The 26,953-nt window shown below is 39.3% G+C and overlaps 1 protein-coding gene across 2 annotated transcripts in view; it reads left to right on the forward strand.

The window, feature by feature from the left end:
• FBXO21 (F-box protein 21) overlaps positions 1–26,549 on the forward strand; it is a 45,294-nt gene extending 18,745 nt beyond the window's left edge. For both annotated transcript variants that reach the window (XM_075898173.2, XM_075898170.2), the window contains 8 exons: positions 7,558–7,704; positions 8,053–8,189; positions 8,509–8,645; positions 9,663–9,839; positions 10,624–10,756; positions 17,184–17,374; positions 19,179–19,336; positions 21,503–26,549. In XM_075898173.2, coding sequence (XP_075754288.1) covers positions 7,558–7,704; positions 8,053–8,189; positions 8,509–8,645; positions 9,663–9,839; positions 10,624–10,756; positions 17,184–17,374; positions 19,179–19,336; positions 21,503–21,681 — 1,259 coding nt within the window. In that variant the 3' untranslated portion in view covers positions 21,682–26,549. The remainder of the gene's footprint in view (positions 1–7,557; positions 7,705–8,052; positions 8,190–8,508; positions 8,646–9,662; positions 9,840–10,623; positions 10,757–17,183; positions 17,375–19,178; positions 19,337–21,502) is intronic.
• The last annotated feature ends 404 nt before the right edge of the window (positions 26,550–26,953 follow it).

Raw genomic sequence — 26,953 nt, forward strand, 5'->3', positions numbered from 1 at the left:
TTAGCACTAGGGATGAGAATGACTAGTTGAATGACTAGCTATCCAATAAGCAAATGCTGCTTCTATCAGAAAGAGGCAATGGGGAGAGGGAAGATGAGGAGGTGCTTTAAAGTGGAAGTGCTGCATGGAGTCTGGGGCCAAACCCTGGGCTCCACATGGCACTGCCTCTTTGAAACTGCATAGAGCCCAGGGCGTTTCAAAGTGGAAGTGCTGTGTGGAGCCCAGGGTCAGGTAGAGATTCCCAAATTCACAATAATGGCATCAAGGCTATTAACTATAAGCCTTTCTGTGGTTACGTTTAAGTCTGAAAACATATAGTATATAGTTATGCTATTTCAAAATAGCCTACTTCTTACCTTGAACAGGTGCTATATTAGTTTCCTTTCTGGGAGAGAGTTTGGGTGCAGGAAGGAGATCCAGCCTAGGACAGAGCTTTGGAGTGCAGGCAGAGCTGTGCCATCCATAGACTTTGCAGTGACTGCCTCAACAGTCCTATGAATGGGATGGTTCACAGGCCCCCATACAAAGATGTCCCCGGGGATAACCTAGGAGGTCTGGGGCTGATGGCAGGAATCGTTCCCTCCCCCCGCAAAACTCACGTTGTGAAGTGGAACAGCCTCGCTGGGAAGTGGCTGTGAAGCAGCATAGGCTGCTGCGTCGCTCCACTTCCTGCTCTCACCATCACAGGGAGTGCGTGCAGGGGGACTAACCCCTGCTGCCAGCCCAGTCCACCTACCTAATCCCTTGGCTCACAGAGGTGGGGGCTTTGAGGAAGGTGCACAGTGGAGACAAGAGGGAGAGGGTGGGAAGAGGTAGGATGGGGGCAGAAGCGGCTCCATCACTTGACCCTTCCCCCCCAGCACCATCCCCACAGTGCCTTTGTGGGTCAGGGCAGCACACAGAGACACATTGTCCCTCTTTCTCCAGTAATGCGCAGAGACTTGCCAGCAGTTGGACATGGCGTGCAGGCAGCATGAGTCCTGCTGCGCCGCTGGACTTCTAGGAGCCCAGAAATCACAATTGACTAGCATGGGCTCCAGGTTTGACCAGCTGATCGTGATCAACGGGTTGATGACCATTGGGGACATTTAATTTTGCTGGGCTTCCCCTTAGCCTAAGACCTTGAGTTGCAGCCCCTAATGCCCCTGTATTAATCCATTCCTGTCAGAGGAAGTCTTCCCCTTTTGGCTGCCTGAGTGTTACTTTTCCAGGCCATTGGGATTTCCATTTTCTCTTCTGGATCCTCCATTCCCAAGCATAAGTTCTGTTCAGTTAATTCATTATTGTGCTCTCCAGCCAACAGACTACTTTTCCATTCCCTTTATACTCAGGCCTTATCTATGCTACAGGAATTGTTGAGGCATAACTGTAATGTAGATGCAACATAGAGACAGCAGGGTTTTTTCTGTTGATATAGGAACATCATATGCCGAAGGCCTAGTCTACACTGGGAGTTTAAGACAAATGTAGCTACATAAAGTTGATTTTCTAAACCATGAGTCCACATTACCAAGCCTGTTCTGTTGATTTTAAGGGCTGCTGAAAAGGATTTAGGTATTTCTGCTTTTCATGAGAAGTAACACAAATTTCAACCTTACCGGGTCGAACTTATGATAGAGTAGACCCAGGGTAGTGAAACTTGATGTTTTTGGCCACTGAGAGAGATCACTGAGTACCCCTCTGTGACCACTTTGGCAAGAACTTGACTCTACTGCTTTCCATGTGAACAGGAAAAGCCCCGGAAAAGTTTTAATTTCTTTTCCTGTGCGGCCAGCATTGTGAGTACAATCTGGAGCAGAGAGCACATCTGAGCAGCGCACGTGGCCATAAGTTCCATGAGTTCTGTGCTCCTGGGAACTGGAGCTCAGAAGGGCACTAGCATGGAGTATGAAGATCTTGGACTTCGAGTCATGGGGAGAGGAATCCATTCTCTGAGCTCTGAACCAGCAAAAGAAATGCCGATATCTATGTGAAGATTGCAAAGTATGTGGTGGAGAAAGGATACGCCAGGGATGTCCAGCAGTGCCATGTTAAAATAAAGGAGTTGAGGCCGTCCTATCACAAGGCAAAGGAAGTAAACGGGTGGTCTAGTGCATTGCCGCTAATATACCACATCTAAGACCAGTTGCATGCCATCCCAGGGGGACACCTGACTAGCCAAGCCAGACCATGGAATCCTCGTTAGGCACTCGGGCAGCAGCATGGCGAACAGCATGGTGGTGGAGGGGGAGGACAAGGAGGATGAGGAGAATGGCCAGTAAGTGAGCCATGACACCCAAGAACTTTTCCAGAATGCCTCACAGTTGGGCACTGATCCTGGGGAAAGCACTCCTGGTGAGTTCACATTTCTTTTCTTGCTGCAAGAGGATTAAAACAGTTGGGTGTGATGCGTGGCACACTCTGCCTACACGGCGAGGCTAGAACAGTTTGTTAATGTGTCTGGAGATGGAGCAGGAATCTTCCCTATAGATCTCCTCTGAAATTCTCAGATAGGAACTCCTTTATCCTTCTCACAAGGTTTCTGGGGATGCCAGCCTTATTTCAGCCTCCACAATAGGACATCTTTTCACTCCAAGTCAGCCCTAAGTGGTCTGGCATAATTGCAGCATAAGGCCCAGGTTTCTGGCCACATTCAGTCAGCATCAGCTCCCTATCACTGTGTGATTTGGAGGAGAGTGATATCTCTCATGACAACCTGGATAAAGGAGGGGAAGCTATTATCTGCTGCTTTTGCTGCTAGCATGTCTTCAGCCTCTGGTACCCCCTTCCTTCCACCCATCCAGCCACCCAAAGCACTCTCCCGAGAAGCAGGGAGTGGTGGACACTAAGGAGGGAAGCTACGTGAACCTCTGCACTGTCCCACTGGCATAACCATTCCCTGAACCCTGTCCCCTCTCCCACCTGCAGGATTGTGCCCTTGAGAACTCCATTGTGTACTCGCTGAACAGTGGCCGTTTTAAAGCATAACTTTGGCCTAGCACAGAACATGTCTCTATTGTCTTTAGAGAGACCTTCGCTGCATGGTAACAGATTAGGTTTTAGCCTCCACAATGTATCTCCTGTAATAGGTGTCCTCGTAACTTTTCATTACAGTGGAAACAGCAGGAAGCTTGCTGCATGCTCCCCCAGCTCCAGCAGCTGTTGGACTCGCACAAAGCCTCAGGCAGAAACGGACAAGGAAAGGCACGTTTAAGAAGCAAATGGAATGGAGGAATATGCTACTAGATGAGAGGACCGAGGATAGCAGGAGAGGAGAGTGTGCAGGGAACTTCAAGTGAAGCAGCAGGAAAATGTCTTTGTCCCTGTCGGCTGTGATGGAGCACATGGTGTGCCTGGAGAAGATCCCCCCCCCCAACCTCTTGCAGAACAACTTTCCCTCCTCACCTAGTTCTGTAGCCTACAACCCAAGGGGCCAGATGACAGGGAGGGGGAACCGATGGACAGCCTCATACTCAATTTCCAGGGTGTCTCAAGGCAAAAGGCTGTCCTTGCATTTCTGATTTCCCCATCCCCTTTGGGTCCCACTATGGGCTCTCTTTCTGTCCCTGCTGTTGTCTCTAAATAAAAATGTATGATTTCTAAACAATCTGTTTATTGCTTGTATTGCAGGAATAGGGTGGGGGATTACTGGCAAGCACACTGAATGCAGGGCCACCTCATTGAAAGCAATGTTCATGACTCTGAAAACTAGCCATTCATAACATTTTCTTTCAAAGCCTCTCTGATTTGCACTGCCCCGTGCTATGCTCTCCTTATTGCCTTGGTGCAAGATGGGCAATAATTTTCAATACAAGATTTTGGTAAGTGGTCAAGACTGCACTTAAAATAAAAAACATAGACCTGGAAGGGACCTCGAGAGATCTTTGAGTCCAGTTGCCTGCCCCCATGGCAGGACCAGTAACAGTCTAGATCATCCCTGATAGGTTTCTTTCTAACCTGCTCTTAAATAGGCATAAGGATATTGTGGCTACACTGCTTTTTGCACAAAAACCCCTTGCGCAAAAAGCATCAGCAGAAAATATGCTAATGACATCACGACTCATGCTAATGAGTCCATCTTTAGCATACTCTCTGCTGCAAAAACTTGTAGTGTAAACAACCCGAGTGTTTAGTTCTACACCAGCGTGGCTATTTGTTAGACTATAGAGATGTTAATTTTCTTATTAGTCACTTTGGCCTAAAAATTCATCTGTCTGTCTATTCTGAAGAGCACTTACACAAATGCTTAAATTAAACGTTTTTCTGTAAAAAGGGCTCTTATAATTGGAACTGAGGTAACTGTATTGTTGCAGTTGGCCAAAGTAAATGTGCTTTAATGAGTTACAACTAGTTTTGCTTCTTGAGGGGTACGTCTAGACTCCAGGCTTTTGTCGACAGAAGCTTTGTTGACAGATACTGTCGACAAAATTTCTGTCAACAAAGAGCATCTAGACTGCATCCAGTTCTGTCAACAAAGCAAGCCGCTTTGTCGACATGACAGTGTAGATGCAATAACGCCTTCTGTCGACAGAACTCTGTCAACAAAGGCGTTATTCCTCGTAGAATGAGGTTTACCGCTGTTGACAAAACTGTCGAGTTCTGTCGACGTTATGTTGACAGAACTCGGCGGTAATGTAGATGCAGGTATAGTTTTGTTGACAAAAGTGAACTTTTGTCGACAAAACCCTGTAGTCTAGAAACACCCTATATGTTTAATGATACTTTATCTAGAAAATTATTTCTGATGTTTTCACTTTGTCCTCCACTGTGGTTAGAATAAAAATTTTCATTCCATGCATATTTGGCTAGCACAGAGGTCCCTGGACTACAGCCAGTGGGTCATCTCTCTCCCACCAACACATTTTGATCAGCCTGCTAAATCCAGTGGTAGTATAATTATGTGCAGCCCATTGTTCACCATTCCTGGCCAATGGGAGCTGTGGAAAGCAATGCAGGTTGCAATAACATGCTTGCTACTGTTTCCTGTAGAGCAAGGCTATTCAACTTTGGAAGCCCCGGGGACCACAATGATACTCACAGCACATGCCGAAGGCAGCAATTTAAGTGCTGTTGTACATGCAAATAAATGCAAATAGCTTCTTTCACACTGATGGGCATGAATACAGAAATTAAGGCAAGACTACACAACATGCAGGCTCCATTTAAGACAGTTCTGCTGATATTAATAAAATGCAGTATTTACCCAATTTCCACACATGTGATAGCACTTTTAATGAGCAATGACAGTCCAGGAATTTAACTACTGAAACACATATCAGCAGAAGACCATTATATTGACTACTTTTTTTGTTTTGGCTCCCACCTGCAGGCACATGTTGAGCCCTGCATAAACCCAAACTGCACCATGGGTTGCAAACAAATGGGCCAAGTGTTGAGTGGCCCTTCTAGAGCCCATTGGCTAGATGTGGTGAATCACTTGCCTTTCAAGATACATTGCTCCTGGTGCAAACAGTTTTCACTGTTCTGTGGAATTGCAGTGGTAGAACATGAGTTCTCGCAAGGAACTTAATCAAAACAAGTATGTACACATGTCTATATATAAGCACACTCCAGGACGTGATGCAGCAAAGACAAAACACAACTTGTAAGAAGGACTCTTCATCCCCTGGTCTATGCTTCTCCTCATCTCACCTCAGCTAGGTGGCCACCAAATCACTCAGCTTACAGGGAACACTCTTCTTCACTTCATCTTTCTGCTTCATTGCTCCTTCCCCCTATTTTCCTGCCACACCGCTACCTTTTCCTCTCCTCTTGCTTTTCATGAGCTCCTATCTATCTCCCCATGCACACTGCTAAGATAAATGGACTACCCATAGTTACCAACATTCTCTTGCTCTTTGCTGTCTTGTCTATATAAAATGTAAGATCTTCAGAGTAGGAATAGTCTTTTACACCTTTAGTATTATGTACAAAATATATATATTTTCTATCATTCACTTACTGCAGCGCACCATAAGAGCAAGACTGTGGCCTTAGAGTTAACCAGTTTCCCAGTAACTGGTTAAACAGCAGCATGCCTAGAGCAGCCCCTCACCACGGGATCTAGGTTAACCAGTTAAATATGCTGTTTAACCGATTAATCTTTTAAATGGGATTTTACATCCCTAGGCCTTAGCAGCTGAAAGTTTGGGCACCCCAACAGAATGAGGATTAATGTGTAAACACTATGAAAGGTTTATTTTTGTACCCTATTCTGTAGCCTCTTCCTATATACAGGAATTGTTCATTTATTAATTGTTTGAGTTTTGTTCCTCAGGGTAACTTTGCAAAAGGCATTTACTCTCCTTTCTTTAAATTAGCAAGTAATCTTATTTTCTTTAAAATGTTTTCTCAGTGGTGTAGATTTAAGAGATGCACTTATGTAATTGACCCAGTGGACAGTATTTATATAATCTCATATAATATGTAATAAGGCAATACACAAAAACCTGTTGCAGAACATTTTAATCTGCCTGGACACTCATTAATGGAACTCCAAGTCACCATTTTGTTTCAGGCCAGTTCCACAAGCCAAATAACACAGAGAAGGATTGGAACTTAATTTCATTTACAAGTTTAATTCTTATGCAGATGGTATGAAGAAGGACATCGTCTCATAGGCTGCCTTCCACATCCTATTGATTTACCAAACAAACAGTGGAGGTGCTAATTGTTCTTATCAGCCTCTTATAACTATTTAACCCTCTGTCTGTCTACTTTTTTTTTTCTCTCTCTCCTTCCTTCCCCCTTTTGTCTCTTTTCTTTTTTTTCCCTCTTCTCCCACCTCCCCTTCCCTTATTTATTGTTGGATCCGGACTTCTAATACTCCATACATCTGAAGAAGTGAAGTGCACTTTGCCCACGAAAGCTCATGATACCAGCTATATGTTTTGTTAGTCTTTAAGATGCTACTAGTCTATTTGTTGTTTTTTAGTTTTTCCTGTTACAGACTAACTGAGCTACCCCTCTGAAGTTTTTTATATAGTCTCAAAGAGCCTACTTCAGTGCCATGTTAGCAGCATAATGTAAGGCATTCAAACTACACTAGGTTTCTTAAAAATGAGATGTAGTTTATTTAAAATAAAATCCTAAAAAAAACTTCTTGTAAAGTTCTAATGGGCATGGAAGTGCTCTTGAAAAAAACTTTGTTGTATTGTCGGACACCTGTTTTCCTTACATTCATTCTCATGAGCATGTAAGCATGAACTAGAGAACTATGAAGAGATTATGTTTAGACTTTGAAAATGCAGTGTTATCCCAAGATTTGGGGTCTTGTCATGTATTCTAAAAATATGATAGACGTGAAAGTTGAGATTCAGAATTAGAAGGTCTGTCTGAGAAGTGGTTGCAAGACATAAATTATTGTCTAAGTCACAAGATACACAACATTTGTGTCAGTGTATCCATGTATTATGCATTTGGGTTTGACTTTATCAGAACCAATGACATTTTTTTTTAAAAATGACTCCATGTTTTTCTAAAATAAGTGCTTTTAAATGAAGAGCTGGAAAGTAGGCACATAAAACAAAGTGAAGGAAAGTCCAATATCCTGTTTTTTAAATAGCTTATTTTTTCCAGGTGCTGTTTTAATTGACCAGTACTGTAACCCGCTATCAGACATCTATCTAACAAGTGTCCGGGCTCAGGTTGATGATATCACGGACAAAGTTCGCAAAGTCCTGCGGACCAAAAATCCTAGGCATCCAAGCTTGGCTCCAAAGGCAGGTACTGTAGAGAAATGTCTAATTGGTCTTTCCAGGTGGTGATGCTAGTATTGATGTTGTGTAAACAGTGCTTATTTTGTGTAACTTATTCCATAATTTTTAAATATCCCTAATATGGATCTAGGGAGAGCTGGGGCTTTTGAAGTATTCTTCTCCTTGGAGCTATTACAAAGTGAGCAGCAATTGAATCATAATGTCTTCTGCGATCTGAAAGAGAGAAGCCTCTCCCATGAACCTTATGAAGTTTTCTGTGAAGTCTGCTCTCTTTCAAGGAATGAGCAGCTTGTCTGTGTATCATTACTTAAATAATATTTTTTCTCTCAGTCTTGTTACTCTGTATTCATTTTAGGCGGGATCTTGAGGGTTCCTGAGTTGGAGTTTCAAAGGCAGGTACTGGATGCTATGAATTGTGTCCTGTATGAACAATTAAAATACAAAGGAAATGAGATGGATTACTACAACTCTTTGAATTCATACATTCATCAGGCAAGTGTGTATTTACTGAACCAGTCTAGAAAGCCACTACTGGTACAAGTTTGAGAGACAATTCTGCTTATACTTTTGCATGGATGAGTAAGTAAAATAAACCAGTACACATGTATGTTACAAAGGAGTGGCTTGCTGTAAATTGTGCAGTATGTTAACTCTCTGTGCATTTGCTGCTAGTCAGTGGATTTTGAGGCAATTTGAGTAAAATTGCATCGCAGCTGAGAACCATAGTACTCTGTAAATTGAATTTTTTAACCTCCTGTGTTACGTGATCTATGATCGCTAAGCTTCCCTCTGATTTAGTCTCATTTTTCAGGTTTTAATCCGCAGGACAGGAATTCCTATCAGCTTGTCTGTTCTCTATTTAACAATTGCCAGGCAGTTGGGAGTCAGACTCGAGCCAGTCAACTTTCCTAGTCACTTCCTGCTGCGATGGTGTCAAGGGATAGAAGGGTAAGATTTCTGTTAAAGTCCATTTGGCTTTTGGGAAGACCAGTAAACCATTTTACCTCCACGAGACAATTTTCCTAGCCTGAAACTCCATTGGCAGAGAGGTCAATTAAAGCAGTCATGTTTGACAAGATGTTAAAATAGGTCAAATTGAAAGTTCCTAGTTAATTATTTTTTCACATGATGAAGGCATTGCATTTTTTTCTCTGGTGGACATTGAACAGATAATTTAATGCTGAAACAAGAAGTGTTGTTTTCCAAGGTAACCTGTAAATGCAGGATCATTTTGTCCAGTGTAGATCTATGCTAAATCTGTACAACAGCCAATGAATGAATACCCTGCTGTGTATTCACTCAGAGGGTTCTAAATGGCAACAGACTTCCTGAATAAATGTGACAGTACTCTAGGGTAGCACTTCTGCTTTTGATAATTGTATAGCTTTTTTTTAAAAAGGAATTTCATTTAATCCTTTTTTGCAGCACAACTGGTGGAAACTGCCACTACTGTGTCATGTACTCATTTCTCTAAATCAGAGTTGGCGATTCTTCCAGTGACCTAATGATTGGCTATTGGCAGTGGTGAAACTCCCAGAAGTACATATTTCAAGAGTAATGTTAGTATTCTTATTCAGTATAGTGAACTTGATTACATATACCCGGATGAGTATTTGACTCTCATCCAGACACCATACATTGCCATGAGCTATGTTCTGCCACCATCTCTCTTTAGCCAAACATGGCTTTCTAATATATCATTACATCAGGTAAAGCAAACTTGGAAATAGTTTGCAGGCTTCTCTGGGGAGAAGAAACACAGTTGTTAAAATGCATTTTTCTTCTGTTGGTTTTTCATGTGTTTGTAAGTAGGTTTAGGAGGAAACTAACTAAACCCCATCACTAAAGGAGCTGAGTTACTTATACTTAAACACAAAAGTGAAACACATCAGGACAGGACAGATAAATATTCACATTTAAATGAGATTCCTAAGACTGAGATTTATTTTCTTGGTGTATTCTTAGAAGCACAGACATCTTTGACTATATGTATATAGATGCCTTTGGAAAGGGAAAGCAACTAACAGTGAAAGAATGCGAATACCTGATTGGCCACCATGTTACGGAGGAATTTTATGGAGTGGTTACTTCAAAGGAGGTCTTGCAGCGTATGGTGGGAAACCTCTTAAATCTTGGAAAACGGTAAGGTTTACTTAAACCTCATGAAGGATTTAAATCTTTATGGAAATGTGGACCTGAAAAATGCTGCTTTGATTAGTAATATTCTTTATGGCAGTTGTGAGTGGTTTTTTGAGATATAAGCCCTGACAGTTATTCAGTTGGTAGTTGTACCCATCTCTTTACTCACTCCACAGGAATATTCTTGTATCAGAGAAGGTACTTAGTTATACAAGCAAATCAAGTGATTTGATTTTCCTTTGGGACCTATTAGAGTTTTCACATTCTGTAGAGAAAAAGGATCTTTCATTATAATCTGGTGAATTTATCACACATGATGAACTTAGTGTGGTTACACTAAGGCTGTCATAATTGACGTGTAATTTTGTTTGTTTGTGAACACCTTTCTTTCTGTTGTTAAGAGGTCTTCACTGTTGGTTATAGAAGACCAAAAAGCACAAACATAAAAGACTAGCTTAGCACGAATGAGCAAGGAGAACCATATCGCAATTTGAGAGAAAACAAGCTAGCCAACTTGGAGAGTAAATTCTCTGAAAGGAGATATTGAAATCGTGACTTTTTTTCCCACAAGGAAGGAGTAGAGTTTGGAAGGGCAATTTTAGTGTATTCCCTTTTAGCAGAGTAGTGGCTGCTTTTAGCAACAGTAAGCTTCAGGAGTTGCTCCAACTGGATGAGGGTACCAGTACTTTTCTAATGTTTTTATTGATCAGTGTCTCCAGGACACTGAAGTAATAGGAAAAAGAAATGAAGACTTAACCTTAAAATTTAATTTCTTCTTTGCTGGTAGGGAAACCACTGATCAGTCCTACCAGCTCTTGAGAGACTCCTTGGATCTGTACCTGGCTATGTATCCGGATAATGTGCAGCATCTAATGCTCCAGGCTAGGTTATACTTTCATCTGGGAATCTGGCCAGAAAAGGTACCTTTACACTTGGTCATCTCTTTTATCATAGGGGTTCTCTATAAACTAGTAAAATGATTCTGGGCTATAGTAACTTGTGAGTAATCAGCCAAAAACAATGTATAAACAATGTAAAGAATTATCACGTCACAAATCTATTTCCCAAAAATAGAAGAGATTTTCCTTTTTATATTCCTTGGGATAGCCTCTGACCTGATTAAGAAGTTAGGATTTCCTGCCCATAGTTGTGTTTTCTTTTTAACTTGGGATTCCAGATACTCTTGATATATCTACTAATGTACTTCTAATGTTTGAAACTAATGTTTCTCGATAGATTTAAGCTGCTTTAGATGCACAGGTATTTATGTGTTTTCTGCATAGGTCATGGATATAAGAGCTCTGACTAGATTAACTTTATCAAACAATATTTTTCCTTAATCTTTGGGATTACCTGTTACAAACTGAACTAAAACTGTGTCTTGGTGCTCGAGCCATTGCCACCTGCAAAAGGAATCCTAGACCTACAGTTAATGGGGCTGATGCTTCAGTCATGCTAGGCTGGAGACCAAATCTGGCAGGAGACCAGATAACCTGATGGAGAAAGGACATGGACATGTAAATCGACTGGGTCACTCAAGCCTTCTATCAGTCTGAGAATAAAGCAAATAATTAGAGCAACCATTTAATTACATTAAGAGTGTTGCTCATTGCAGCTGCATATAACAGCAAAATTTAATTCATATCAGTGAAAGAGGTTACCTTTTAAATAAACATCAATGTAAATCTCTACTCATCAGTGACTCAACATTCTAACTTTACCCACATCCCCACTGGAGATAAACCCATTTGCTGTTTAGGGCTCTGCTAATCCATATTATTAGTTTTTGGGGGCAGGAAGAACAGTTGCAATGCTTAGAATAGTGGGCCCCAATCCTGGCTGATTATGGATACTAATGCATGGCTGCATATTCCATAGAAATTGTCAATAACTTCTGCATAACACAATAATTTTACCCAACACAGTGATTGTCAAGGTAACATGATGAAAGTTAGTGGCTAAATTCAGAAGATCCTTACATATGTGGTATTCATTGCCAGAAGTAAAAGGGAATACAACAAAACCAGATACCCAAAACTCTATTGCATGCCTTTATTTGCAATATCCTTTAAAAATCAAAATCCAATAGCTGTGTGTTCAGATTAAGAAACATGTATGAAAGAAGTACAAAGAATTAAAATAATTGATTTAAGGCCCTTTTAACTAAATTCCTCTTTTGGGGCACTACACTAGGAAATTATTTCAAAATAACTTATTTTGAACTAACTCCCAAAATAATTATTTTGAATAGCAGGCTCACACTACAGCGAAGCCTCGAAATTAGTCTATGGCAGGTTTCCTTAGTATGGACATGCTATCTCAACTGAGAGCCCCAGGAAGCACTGGGGAGTAATTACTTTGAATTGCTCTGGGAGTAGTTATTTCTAAATAGCAGTGGAGCATTCACATTACTGCTGTTTTGAAATAACAGTTTTAAAATAAGCATTATTACTTATGGAAAGCATGAGTTATTTCGAAACAAGGATATTTATTTCAGAATAACTCCCTAATGTAGACCAGAGTTCTGAAGGCATGTTTCAGTAAGCTTGAGTGGCGTAGCTAGAATAATTGTCTAGCTTTCATATAATAAATTATTCACCAGGATTCTATTGTCTGGACTAAGTATCAGATTTAAGAGATTCACCCACAAATAAAATGGTACAAGCTAATGAAGATTCTCCTTGGAAATCTTCAAGTGGATATGACAGATGTACTGTAACATTGGACAGTTAAGTTTTATGATTCGGAGAGATATCTATGGCAAATTACCTAGATCATCAATTTACTTTCTCTGACCAGTAATTTTGAAGGTTTATGGTTGATTTATTTTCCTTTTCCTCTTTACTATCTTGCAATTTGTTGATCTTCAGTACAGATGATGATCTGAGTTGTATTCTCCATATCACTAATTTAATATTCGGTATTTCCTCAGCCTTCTCACTCTATATTGTACCCTTCTGGACCAGGGATCAGTAACAGGCACGTGTGAACAGCTGACAGAGAGCTCAGTGGGTTTTTTTTTTTTCAGCTAAGAATGCACTTTAACTAGTCTCTGTAATGTGTAATTTTTATTTTTAAAGCATGTCCATTCAGCATAGAGGAAAAAGTCAACCAACAGCAATGGAGAACATCACATTTGTAGAAATAAACATGAAATTTTAAGAGCTTAATAGCCCTGATTAAGCAATTAACCATATTTCATGTTTTATTATTGCTTAACTGTGTTCCTTGTATAAATGATTTAGATCACTAAACTGGATTCATTTTGGATATATAAATATTAGACAATATGTAGAGGGCACTTATACTCGTCCATAATGTCAAGTGAAGAAAAGATCCCTTTCTTTTAGTATCACTGGATGCATAGAAGGCTTTTGATTAAATATATAATGTTTCACACTAATCTAAGTCCTGGGCACAAATATTCTAGAGGAGTCGTAAGAGTTGAATGTGAAACTTGAACTTCAGTCAGAGGGTGAGAGAAGGCAAGAATTCAGGTGCTGAGGGAAATCAGCAATTCATGATTGAGAAGCATAGCCATACTGAAAGTGAATGTTTTGCCAAGGGTAGCCTTGTTTTAAAATATTTCTGTAATAAGATGAAGTTTAAGAAGGACAAATGCAAAGTATTCCACTTAGGAAGGAACAATCCAGTTCACACATACAGAAAGGGAAGTGACAATCTAGGAAGGAGTACTGCAGAAAGGGATCTAGGGGTCATAATGGATCACAAGCTAAATATGAGTCAACAGTGTGTGACACTATTGCAAAAAAAGTAAACATAATTCTGGGATGCATTAATAGGAGTGTTGTGAGCAAGAAGTGAGAAGTCATTCTTCTGCTCTACTCTGCACTGATTAGGCCTCAATTGTGTCTAGATCGGGGCACCACATTTCAAGAAAGACGTGGAGAAATTAGAGGAGGTCCAGAGAAGAGCAACAAAAATGATTAAAGGTCTAGAAAACATGAGCTATGCGGTAAGGCTGAAGGAATTGGGCTTGTTTAGTTTGGAAAGGAGACGACTGAGAGGGGACATGATAGTGGGTTTCAGGTATCTAAAAAGGTATCATAGGGAAAAGGGAGAAAAATTGTTGTTCTTGGCCTCTGAGGATAGCACAGGAAGCAATGGGCTTAAACTGCAGCCAGGGAGGTTTAGGTTGGACATTAGGAAAAACTTCCTAATGGTCAAGGTGGTTAACCACTGGAATAAATTGCCTAGGGAGGTTGTCGAATCTCCTTCATTGGAGATATTTAAGAGCAGATTAGGTAAACATCTATCAGGGATGATATAGACTGTTCTTGGTCCTGCCATGAGGGCAGGGGACTGGACTTGATCTCTCAAGGTCCCTTCCAGTTCTAGTATTCTATGATTCTATGATCATCCCAGGCTAGCAGGAATACAGAGAAAACTGTTAGAATGTATATGGAATAAAAGAAGACTGAGTGCAGATACTTTGGACAGATCTTTAAACAGAGAGTGGATTAGCTTTTCCAAATAGTCAGTGGTACTAAAAAGCCAACCGTTTCAAAATTAATGCACCATTCACACTTTTAATCTGAGACATTTCCTCAGATTTGTCACCTAGAAAGAATGGCTCAGGTTAGGAATCTCCGTCACCTTCTCTACAGTGACAACCGATGCAAAGAATTCATTTAGTTTCTCCACAGTGAGAGCTTGAATACTCTTTTAGCATCTCAGTCTTCCTGTAGCCCCACTGGTTTAGTATACCTGCTTCCAGTCTACTTAAATTTTTTTTGCTATTGCTTTTTGAGTCTTTGGGAGGCTATTCTTCAAATTCTTTTTTGGCCGTCTTAATTATATTTTTATACTTCACTTGTCAGAGTTTGTATTCTTTACTATTTTCCTCAATAGGATTTAACTTCCACTTTTTAAAGGTTTCCTTTTTGCCTCTCATTCCTTCTTTTACTTTTTTGTTTAGCCACAATAACATTCTTTTGGTTCTCTTAATATGGTTTTTTTTTCCTATTTGGAGGGTATGCATTTAATTTTAGCCAGTATTATGGTGTCTTTAAAAAGTTTCCACACAGCTTACAAGGATTCACTTTTAGCATTGCACCATTTAATTTCAGTTTAACTAACTTCTTCATTTTTGTGTATTTCCCCTTCCAAAATAAATAGTTTAAAAACAAAAATTCAGCAGATTGTTTTTAAACAGCAAAATATCTGAGAGATTTGATCACTGTACCAGGACTTTGCTTTTCCAGAGATTTCTTGCATTTGATGTTCCTTCTTGAGACATTAAATGGGAAATAAGACCTCATGGCCTATGCAGCACATTTAATTGACATTAGGGCTACGTCTAGACTGGCAAGATTTTGTGCAAATGCTTTTAACAGAAAAGTTTTTCCGTTAAAAGTATTTGCGCAAGAGAGTGTCTACACTGGCACGGATGCTTTTGCGCAAAAGCATCCTTGCCAGTGAAGACAGATGCCCTCTTGCGCAAGAAAACTCTAATGGCCATTTTAGCTATCGGGCTTTCTTGCGCAAGAAATTAACTTTGCTGTCTACACTCGCCCTCTTGTGCAAGAATGCTTGCGCAAGAGGGCTTATCTCTGAATGGGAGTGTCGGAGTATTTGCGCAAGAACCACTGATTTTGTACAGTACAAAGTCAGTGATCTTGCGCAAATACTCGCGGCCAGTGTAGACAGGCAGCAAGATTTTGCGCAAAAGCAATTGCTTTACGCAAAATCTTGCCAGTCTAGACGTAGCTCTAATGTCAATTAAATGTGCTGCATAGGTCTTATTTCCCATGCAGCACATTTAATTGACATTAGAGCTACGTCTAGACTGGCAAGATTTTGCGCAAAAGCAACTGCTTTTGCGCAAAATCTTGCTGCCTGTCTACACTGGCCACGAGTATTTGCGCAAGATCACTGACTTTGTACTGTACATAATCAGTGGTTCTTGCGCAAATACTCCAACACTCCCTCTCAGAGATAAGCCCTCTTGCGCAAGCATTCTTGCACAAGAGGGCGAGTGTAGACAGCAAAGTTAATTTCTTGCGCAAGAAAGCCCGATAGCTAAAATGGCCATTCGAGTTTTCTTGCGCAAGAGGGCGTCTGTCTACACTGGCAAGGATGCTTTTGCGTAAAAGCATCCGTGCCAGTGTAGACACTCTCTTGCGCAAATACTTTTAACGGAAAAACTTTTCTGTTAAAAGTATTTGCACAAAATCTTGCCAGTCTAGACTCAACCTAGATGACAGAGGGTCTTGAACTATGCAGTTCTACCTTCTAAGCCCTTTGCTTGTTACTTGTCTAAATATTTTTATACCCTTGTTCATTGTCTGTCCCAGTATACATCAAACAGGACAATGTTTATTCTGATATTAACTTCACCTATCTCAGATTTTCAGTGTTCAGTGTGTGCTGCAAGTGTTTGTAATGAAAATTCATAACCATCTTGCAGAAACTATCATGAGGATGCTGGGCAGGGAATAATTGGGGCATTTAGCAGCTGTTGGGGTGTGTACTTTAGTTTTGTTTTTTAGCAAATATGAGGCAGATGAAAGTTTTGATACAGGAATGGGATGCATTTCCCCTTCTACTGACCCTTTAAGACAAATCAGAGTACTTAAGAAGATTCTGTTCCCATTTAGTAGCCCATTTTTATAACATGTCTGTGTCTAGAATAGTCTCACAAGGATGGTCTGTTAGTCTAGCAACAAGCTCTCACCATCTCGGAAACTTTGTTTGAAATCTGTACCCTTCTTTTAGCTGTCAACAGTTTCATGGCTTATGAGTCATAGTTTGTGTACTTGTTTCAGGCCAGAACCTCATGTTTTGCAACACTGACCTTTCTGAGAAATTAGGAGTAACATTAGTTGGGTTTGAAGGCACTATCTCCAGTCCTCCTGGAAATGCTAATGACTGTAATACTGGACATTTAGGGTATATATGCCTCTGAAGGGTTCTTTGGTGCTGCAGTCTAGAGCAGAAACTGATTTTGAAAGGACTGACTAGCTGTTTGGTGCTGGTTCCTCATGTTCACTTGCTAGACTGCAATAAAAGGCAGCTGTTATGTTAAATATTCCTTAATACTACTTTTCAGGTAAGTAATAGTGGTAGTTGCCACGTGCATGTTACAAGATGAAGAATGAGAGGAAAGGTGGTCTGTGCACTGGTGGATAGGTCCAACTGGTTCAAATCTGTACCAAAATGTGGTTTACCCTAAGAAAAAGGGTTTTGGGAATCCTGATCTGAAGCAGAGTGGATCTCTAGAGTTGAGCACTTAAGCACTATGGAAAAGTAGATATTTGGGGGGGAGGGTTAAGCTACTGAAGAAACCTGTTTATAAACCTAGTTGTCTTTCTCTCACCACTGAAGGTTCTGGATATCCTGCAGCATGTTCAAGAGTTGGATCCATCCCAGCATGGGGCAGTAGGATATTTAGTTCAGCATACCCTAGAGCATATTGAACGCCGTAAGGAGGAAGTGGGACCCGAGGTGAAGCACCGTACTGATGAGAAGCACAAAGATATCTGCTTTTCTATTGGGATGATCATGAAACACAAGAGGTAATCAATTCTGAGTCTTTCAGTATCCAAATGCTAGCACTGTGCTCTTGATTATATATGGAATTATGTCTTCAGCTGTTTCCTTCTTACTGAGATTGAACATCAATACCATTACATTTTTATTAAGAAAGAGTTAGAGAAGTGTCTGCCTCTATATGTAGTTATATATGCATCCTTTTAAAGATATGAAGCCTGACTTCTGTATACTTCACTGTCCTTTCATGGATTCTAAATTGTTCTTTGCTTAGTCAGAGGACCATGAATATGAGCCATATAAATCCTAGTTGTTAGTATAGGGATTCTATGGCTAAGCTCTTGAAATAGTACAATAGCAATGAATGTATGTCATTGCTTTCTCTGTTCTTGCTATTCTATCCTCCTTGAAAGGACAGTGCAAAGGAACAGCAAAATCTTATACTTCTTCTTTCTCACATATTTTCCTCTTCCCTCATCCACTGAAGACTTCATTTTTCTGATTTTACTTTTTTTGTGATGTGCTTCTTCAGCTGCCCTTCTGGCCCCTCCTGTTCCTGATAAGATCATGAGAAGCAGATTTAAGGGTGGGGGCAGTCATTTTGAATTGTGAAAGAATACCACACAATCACGTATAATGCTCTAAAAATAGGTTTTATGTTTCTGGAAATTTTCCTCAGGATTGGACAATAACTGTCCCTCCCAATACAGTGACTTCTAAAGTAAATGATAAATGTAAGTCAGTTTGCATTGTAATAGGTTTGACTGCGGTTTTAGTGAGTATTTGACCAGTGTATTAGCAACTAAATAATCAATTTTTCTCTCCCAAAATCTGTTAGAACAACTCCCTTGCTGTTACATAAGTACATAAATCAAGCATGGACAACCACAAATACTGGGTGGGCTGCATTTGTCGCCCTTCTTCACCCCAGTGGACTGCAGCAGCCTGCAGTCCACTTGGGTTCCACCCGCTGCCTCAGGGCCCATCTGTCTGTTTCTTACCCCTGTTGGGATTTGTTACCAAAGAAGATGAGATTGGGAGTGGTGTTCATTGGGAGTGGTGTACCCTAGCAAGCTTGTATTTTATCTTTTAGAAATTCTTGCAGCCTAATTATTCATAAAAAACTTCTATTGGAATTTGTTCTTGTGCTCACAAGTTGTGGTCTGATCTCCTGTGACCATTTGCTGCAAAGTAAGGTTTATGGTGTATGGGCTGTGAGTTAGTAGGTGCTGTCCTGCTCTTGGTATTCAAATACTACAGTGGAGTTTAGTTTAGGACTAATCAGCCACTGAGGAAAAGGAAAAGAGGTGTCAGCAACTTCAAAATGGTTTACATGGGTATTGGTGTGAGGCAGGAACCGTAGTGATGATTATTGATTTATCAGCAGAGATGGGGGGGAAATGGCTGTTCTGTGTTCAGTTAAATGTGAGAAGCTTTATTATTGCTCTATTGACACAGAGTTAAAGTACAAATGGCTATTCCAATTCCCTCCCATATGAGGGTATATTATAGAAGGATTTCTTTGAACAAGTCTTCAACTTGCAGTCCAATCCTCAGGTGGATTGGTGTAGGATTGTCACCATGAGAACTTTATTAATTTTTGGTTTTCAAAATTACTCTGAATTGACTTGGTCTTCAGCTTGGAGGTGGAACAATAGATTTCTTAATCTGTTTCAGTCAGCAGTGTTCTTTATACAGAATCTTTCCAAGGAGCTCATGAGTGTGAGCACAAAGCTCCCATATCCTTTGGCGACTATCCTGCTGTCTCAAGAAGAGTATCTAGCTGTGCACCTTTCAAAGTTTTTGATTTTTTAAAATATTTTTATTTAGATATGGCTATAACTGTGTCATCTATGGCTGGGATCCCACCTGCATGATGGGACAAGAATGGATTAGAAATATGAATGTACACAGCCTACCTCATGGCCCAGATCAACCTTTTTACAATGTACTGGTGGAGGATGGATCCTGCATATATGCTGCTCAAGGTGAGCAAATAAATCAGCCTGTCATTGTGATGTGTGCACATTTCATTGTTATGTATGTGTGGTATATCAGATCTGTTATAGTTACTGTGTGAACACTTAATATTTATACTAAAGTTTTATGGCTACTAAAACTTGTGCTTATTATTTAAACAAATTAATATGCAGATGCAAGCAAGAAGGAAACTGATGGTTTAAATCTTAATTTGACCTATCTTGCTTCTGAACGCTCCCATAATTTCTCAATGAGATCAGTACTACTAGGAACGAACTCAAAAGTTTACTTCAGTTTTGCTACCCTTTAATTTTATTTTAAAAGACATTTAATAGTTTACATGACAAGAAAACACAGCTGAAAGCTTTGCTGTGTTTGGGAGAATAGTTTCAACTTTCACTTACATCTGAAAATTACTTGGTGGTGTTTTAGTTGATGTAATTCTGTAAGAAGCCTCAGAACAAGGAAAGAATTTCTTGGCTTTGGGGGGGGGGGGTTTCTTTATTGTTTTTGTCAGGTTTCTAAGGAGATTTAGACAAAAGTCAAAAATAAAATAATCATGTAATGGAAGGTTTCATTTTTATGATCACTGTGCCTTTTATAGAAGTCGTTTGGGCCATTTTTAATGCACTATGCTATATCAGAAAGGAAATTGTGGTTGTCAGAACACAGGAATATTAGATACTAGGAACTTCTGTATTCTAATCCTTCCTGTAACATTCACTTCCCCTTTGATTTTGGGCAGAATTCTTCACTTGTCTTCCTCTCATCTATGAAATGGAAACAATACTTCATCACTAGTTGTTGTAAAGATTGATTAAACATTTTTGAAACTCTTTGTTTATGAATATTTTAATTGACTGTGATTCAGATTTCACTAGAGGGTGCTGTCTAACATAGTTTGCAGTAAAATATATGAGAGTGAGTTAAAAAAATTAAGATCAAATACATCTGTAGTTGTAAAATACATTGAAATTGTTCTGGAGCACCATCTTGTATGCTTTAGTTGCTTTGTCCTTACTTGCCATCACCTATCACCCTTGACCATTCGCACTTCCTGTCCCTTCCACACTGTGTGCAAGTCACTTTTTGCTTTTTACATAAGTTTTGATTTTGTGCTTTGGGAAGGGAGTGTGGGATCTTGAAGGAGAGAATTTAAAATACATGTTTTGGTTTTTAAAATTTAATGGTTGCAGTTTATTATATGGTTTGGTCACAACTAACTTGATTAAACACATTATCAGTATTTCTAAGTGGTTTTCACCATATTGCTTGTGAACGATCAGTTTAACTCTCGCTAATTTAAGAACTAGGCATGGATGGATTTTTCTTAAATGGTGGTCTCTGCATCCATCCCAACCGCTACAGATGAGCCAAACAGGGGCATGCATAAATTCTGTCCACTCGTTCTATTTACTGCTAAATGTACATTACATTATTCAAGACTTCCAGAGAGATGATACGCTTTTAAGTCACTAATTAGACATAGCACAACAATGCTGCTTTACACAAATGAGAGCTTTTCCTCTGACAGAACAAATGAGTGGTATGTCATTTGATTCATTTTTTTACTATAGCACATTACTTCTGATTTTACTTTAATCTGCGTTTGCAATGATTAATTTTTTTTAAAATGGGAAAGCACATGAATATACTGTGGTAGTAAGGAATAAGCATTCATTTCTTATAGGATTACAACTCCAGAAAATTTGGAATTTAAATAGTAATCTCTGTGTTCTAAGCACAGTTCAAATCCCAATCGATCCTTAGGAGCATTCAAGGTGGTAGTCACAATTCTTCCTTCATGCATTTTCTATACAATTGGCTTTTCCTTTACACATTTCAAATAATTCGACAGTTTGTAAGAACCTCTTCTGGGAATTGGCTTCCTGACTGTGGGAGCTGAAGCCTAATTGTTTAGCTTCTGCATAGACAGAGTGCCTGCAGGATTGGGACTTAACTCCCTATGTGTTTGTTCTCTGTTCAGTATGAACCATTCCTTCTCTTCAGCACAGTGAACTGATACTCATTAATGATTTCACAATAACAGCCAGTCAGAAAGCAGAGCAGATGAAACTCCGAAACAGAAAACTGACTGGATGAGGGCAGAGACAAATAGTTTCTCCATTGCTGGGCATTAGTGTGCTGATAACTGTTTTTTCTTCTTCATGCAGAGAACCTGGAATATAACTTGGAGCCTCATGAAATCCCCCACCCTGATATAGGCCGCTACTTTTCAGAGTTTACAGGCACACACTACCTGGCAAATACAGAATTAGCTATTAGGTTTCCTGAGGATTTGGAATTTACTTGTGCCACAGTCCAAAAGATCTACAGTACCGTCAAAGAATGAGTGTAACTTGGTCATAAGGGCAGAAGAAAAGTCTGTCAGAGCTGTTGCTGTATCCTCTGTGTGGACAGAATCATGGAAGCCAATTTTCACAATGATCTTCAGTCTGATACCAGGAATTGCATTGCACTTTGTAACTTGTGAGATACACAAGTGGTTCAATAACCACTTAGTTACTATCTGCCTACACTAGTCAATTAATTTGGGATGCATCAGTATTCTAGACAAGGCATTAATTATCTTGAAGTGACAATCACAGTATGAAGTGTATTGTTCCCTTGCATTGTGTTTATGGATTTTTTTTCATATTTAGGATGTGAGCATGTTATGACTCTAGCTAGAGTCTGGAATAATCCCATGTGATGGATAAGGAGGTTGATCATACGTACAATATTTTTATATATATAGCCTGTGTATGTATGTTGTAGTTTTAAGGTCTTTCTGAAGTCCCACAATTGTTTATTTCCTCGATTCTGATTTTCCCGTTGCCCTGAAAACAATCAGTGTTGCTAGCATTTCAATGCTGAAATCACTTGTCAGCCTTGACAATGGCATTGAAATTTTCTCAAACAACAATCATGAGGCCCCATATGGTGGCAAGTTCCGCAGTAATTTGAATGGCCCTCATACACGTAACACTTTCAACTGTTACAAACTCACAGTTGAGTCACTTTATAGAAAATAAAATCCTGGCAATTTTCTCTTCCCAATAAACATCTTGTTGGGACCCTGATTCCTACATGTACTTTTTTTCTTTATTATATCTCCTTCATGATATGGGATATGGTCATATATGTATCTTTCTACAAGGGAAGTAATATCCTGTTTAATTGGTTAACCAATTAAAGTTAGGGCCCGTTGCAGACAGGGGCTACTCTGGCCATTCTGGCGTGCCCTCCCACCTGCAACAGGCTCTCTGCTTACGACAGGCTGAGAGCTGCCCCATCTCCCATCGGTTAACCAGATCCAATAAGCCTTACCTTTAACATTCTTACTTTCTACATGTCTCCTCTTTTCTGGTTGAAACTTAAAATTTCTGGTTTGCTAGAAGAATAACCAAACTGCTGAAATGCGAGATGTAATTATCGGACAGAAGTCAGATTGCAGTTGTGCCATAAAAACTGGTAGCCACCAGTATTTGGCAAACAGTGGATGGAGACCTTATTTTCTTATATTTTCATGCCTTCTTTCTTTTAATCAAAAGAAAAATGTCTCTTGAAGGGGAAAAAGGAGTAACTATTTGTCCAAATTCTGACTTCTGCAAGGGAAGTAAAATATTATAGAAAAAGACAGATGATCGGAATGAGTATTTCAAAGTTCCCAGCTCTGCCACTACCTGCTGTGTGACTTTGAACAAGTCACTTCATTCTGCCTCGGTTTGCTGTCTGAAGAATGGGTGTGGTCTGATGTTTTCTTGTTGTACCTCCCAAGAATGTTTTGAGAGTATTTGGAAAGTGCTTTGAAATCTTCAGCTGAAAGGTGCTTTATAGATGCAAATTATTCTGCTATTTAATATCAATGGTACATGTGTAATTAAACTCCTACACAAGCTCTGGTCAGACAGGAGATTATTTCAGCATCATGTTTCAATGTGACCTGGATTTCCTTTGTTTTTAAAGGTAACAATAAAGCAAAATTAAACCTCAAGTTATAACTGTAAATATATCTATATATATATCTATATATATAGATATATAGATATATATACACACATACATTTTAAATATATGCTGTTTATTCAGTAACACTATATGGACCCTACAGCCTATGGTGTAAATTTTCATTTGGGCACTTATATATTTTTTTAGAGAGTGGATTTTGGACCTGATAAATCATAGCAACTTGACCTTTTTCACAAATCTTTGACCTACTCCCATGTCACACTTACTGTATCAGTTTGTGAGATGGAGCCATTGCAGTGAACTGTTGGATATACATATAATTATGCATAGCTACTTTTCAAACAATTGTTCCACTGTTAGTTTCTGTTTATATTATAGACTAAGTTGATCTTGTCTATACAGTGGGCACATGGTCTGCAGAATGTTATGCACAGTTAGTTATTTGCAAGTCATAGGTAGAGCCTTGCAAATTCGCTTTATATCCACAGGAATCCACATCTGTGGATGTGGATGCAGATATCTGCAACTCATTTTTGTGGCTATAGATGTGGATACAAATTTTGTACCTGTGCAAGGATCTAATAATATGTATATGAACTAAAAATAGCAGAAAGATTTATGTGGACGTTAGAAAGGAAATACCATTTATATAGGAAAGGTTAGCCCACATTGTGGTTCTGCTCTGTCATATGATTTTGTAACAATAGCGGTGTGACTATATTTATGTTCAGTTTTCTTTTTGTAATGTAGAGAGACAGAACTAAACCTAGAACCTCTGGAGCTTAGTGCATGAACTAAAAGCCAGCTGGCTGTCAGCTAAGGGGGTAGAGCAAACTCATTTTCTCTCTCTCTCTCTCTCTCTCTCTCTCTTTCTCTTTCTCTTTCTCTCTTTCTTTCTCTTTCTCTTTCTCTCTGTGGTCTAAGTACATGGGACAGTGAACTACACCCGGAAGGTATATGGGTTACACTGTCATATGGACCAAGTTTAGGAGTAAGATTAAGTTTATGATTTGCCAGACCTAGATACCCAGTTTGGGATCTAGGTCAAGTTTGGGTACTTAGATATCATCAGTAAAAAAGGCTCTGTGGAGGAAATTGCATCCTTAGTGACACCCATGCAGTCCCACTCCTTTCCATAGGGTTGAAGAAATGTAAATGATTAGAAGTTGGTAAACAATTCTGTTGCCCAAGAATGAATTGCTCATTCTTATCTTCAATGATTCTGCACAGCTAACTGTAGTAAAAAAATAGTGTGAGCTTATTTTAATCACTGAAGAGGTCAGATCCGATTATGTATACACACGGGGAACAGATCTGATAAGGCAAGTGCCATTTTTACAGTGACTTCTTAGAGTAGAACTGTATTTCACCCAAAGTATATCATTAGTAGATGATGTTTCAGGAAAATTAAAGACCAGGGCCTTGGGGAAAAGACTGTTGACAGGATTACAGATGTATATAAGGTCAGACTTGCTTAACTTGACAAATCACTTCTCTTAGATAATTTTATCCTGAGTAAATTACATCAGAAGCCAAATGTGTGAGTTATCACTTCAAACTCGACATATAGTATCCATCGCAATATTACGTGTGCACTTCTTACTGTCAGATCTCATTGTGGAAGTAAATGAATGTTGCTTCTTGGTTTTATTAACACTGCTTACATACACACCTCAGAAGTGTTTAGATTGATCTTCCAAAATTATCAAAACTTTCTCAAATGAGCACAATACTCACAAATCCACTTTTAACATACTGATGTTGATGCAGGAGGAACAAATATTTTAGTAGCCTATCAAAATTAAAATTATTCCGGGTTTGTTTTGTGAGAGAAACTCTTCAAGGCCCTGTTAGGTATATCATTTATTGGGCATGAAGGAGTTAATCTGACTTTTAAAGGATCTTGTGCAAGAATAACTCCAGTTTACTTTGGATGCATGCATCAGCTGCCCCAAACCTTCATTGGCATGAAAAAAACCTTCTTTTTTTCTAGGCTGCACTCTTGGTTTCAGGAGGACATTGGTTCTGGAACTTTTGAGTCATTCTTTTTTAGTAGCTTCAGCGAACAGTATATACCGACAAAATAATATCTAATCTGGTTCTTTCTCATGCCTGTAAATAGCTTGCTTCTGGACATAAAGTGCATCTTCCAGAGAAATTGGATGGCATGGTTCTTTGTCATCTAACTTTGCTCCATCTCCTTTCTTCTAACTAAAATTTGTATCTGTACCTGTCTAATCTAGTACCAAATTCCTGCTCTCTGTGATAAATATATATTCTACCTTTTTTTAAAAAATAAAAGCACTTCCTGTTTCAGCTAATACTATCTTATTCCTTTTTATCCTCCATTTTGTTGATATAAGAAGGAGGTGCTTGTCCATATTTCAGAAGGATAATAGGAACCAGTGAGGTGTTAATTGCATTAAAGTCACCTCCCAAGATTTTTGGCAATGGAAGATAATCCAATAAAATGTGGGGAGCAGAAAGGAATGAGAAGATGATGAGAGAGAAGGATAGGAAGCAATGTATATTAGGTTCATAGTTTATTATAATCTTCAGGCGGTGAGTGATAAACCTGATTCGGTCATTGGCATATTTGGTAATCCATTGGTATTCTGTCCAATTATCAGATTCATTGTCTTTAATATGTGACTGCTCAAGTCATGGAGGCTCTGAGTTCCAGGCAGAGGGTGGAACTGATCATCTGTTTCCATCCTTTTCTATTACACTTTGGGTAAGTGTAAAGTCTACTGTACAAGGTTCTACGCTTTACTCCTAAGATACTTAGAGACCCAACTCTGTATGAAAATAAAGTGTTTTTGTCTTTTTTTCCAATTTCTTCTTGAGAAACTATAAAACACTTGGTGCTGAGTTCTCTGGTTTACTCTTGTATATGGATTATCTGCTGTGACCGGGCCCTGGACACCTGGTTCTGGATGCCAGTACTCAAATTGCTATGTAACTTTTACTGCATGTACATGAGATTGATGGCAAGTGGATATGGGGGATGTTGAGACTTGCCTGTAATTGCCTTGATTCTTGTCAACATTACATATCTCTCATAGAAGGGATAGAGAGTGTTCAATACCTAATAACTTAGGTTGTTCTCTAGGTGCTCTGTTTTTTTTCCAATTTGTATTTTCTCCTAAAAAATTTTTTATTCAGTGTGTAGATACCTTTGCCCCCCACATGTATTGGCCCTTTTGACTTAGAGTATCTCAATAAAATAATTATTGATTTAAAAATATAGCTATTTGTTGTTATTCTAAAGCAGAATACTTATATTATGAACTTAAGAGACTTGTGGGATTTTAAAACAAATAGCAAAGGGTTGTTAGGAACTTTATTATGAATAAAGAATGCCCTTGATAAGAGTTGCCCAGGGGTCTTTTGGAAATCAGAAGAATCCACATGAATGCTTTCTACATTTTTTTTATACATCTCATTAGGAAATGGGTATTTCTAGAAGGCGGACAGGAGTTCTATTTTAATGTTACCTAAAGCACATGCCTTAGTCCAGGGCTACTCAACTTTCGAAGTGCTGGGGGCCACAGAGATACTTATAGCACATGCTGAGGGCTGCAGCTTAAGTGTAGTTGCATATACATGCAAATATATGCAAATAACTTTTCACACTGACACTAATACAAAGA

The sequence above is a fragment of the Pelodiscus sinensis genome, chromosome Z, assembly GCF_052426305.1.
Source record: "Pelodiscus sinensis isolate ZL-2025 chromosome Z, ASM5242630v1, whole genome shotgun sequence".
NCBI classification, from domain to species: domain Eukaryota; kingdom Metazoa; phylum Chordata; order Testudines; family Trionychidae; genus Pelodiscus; species Pelodiscus sinensis.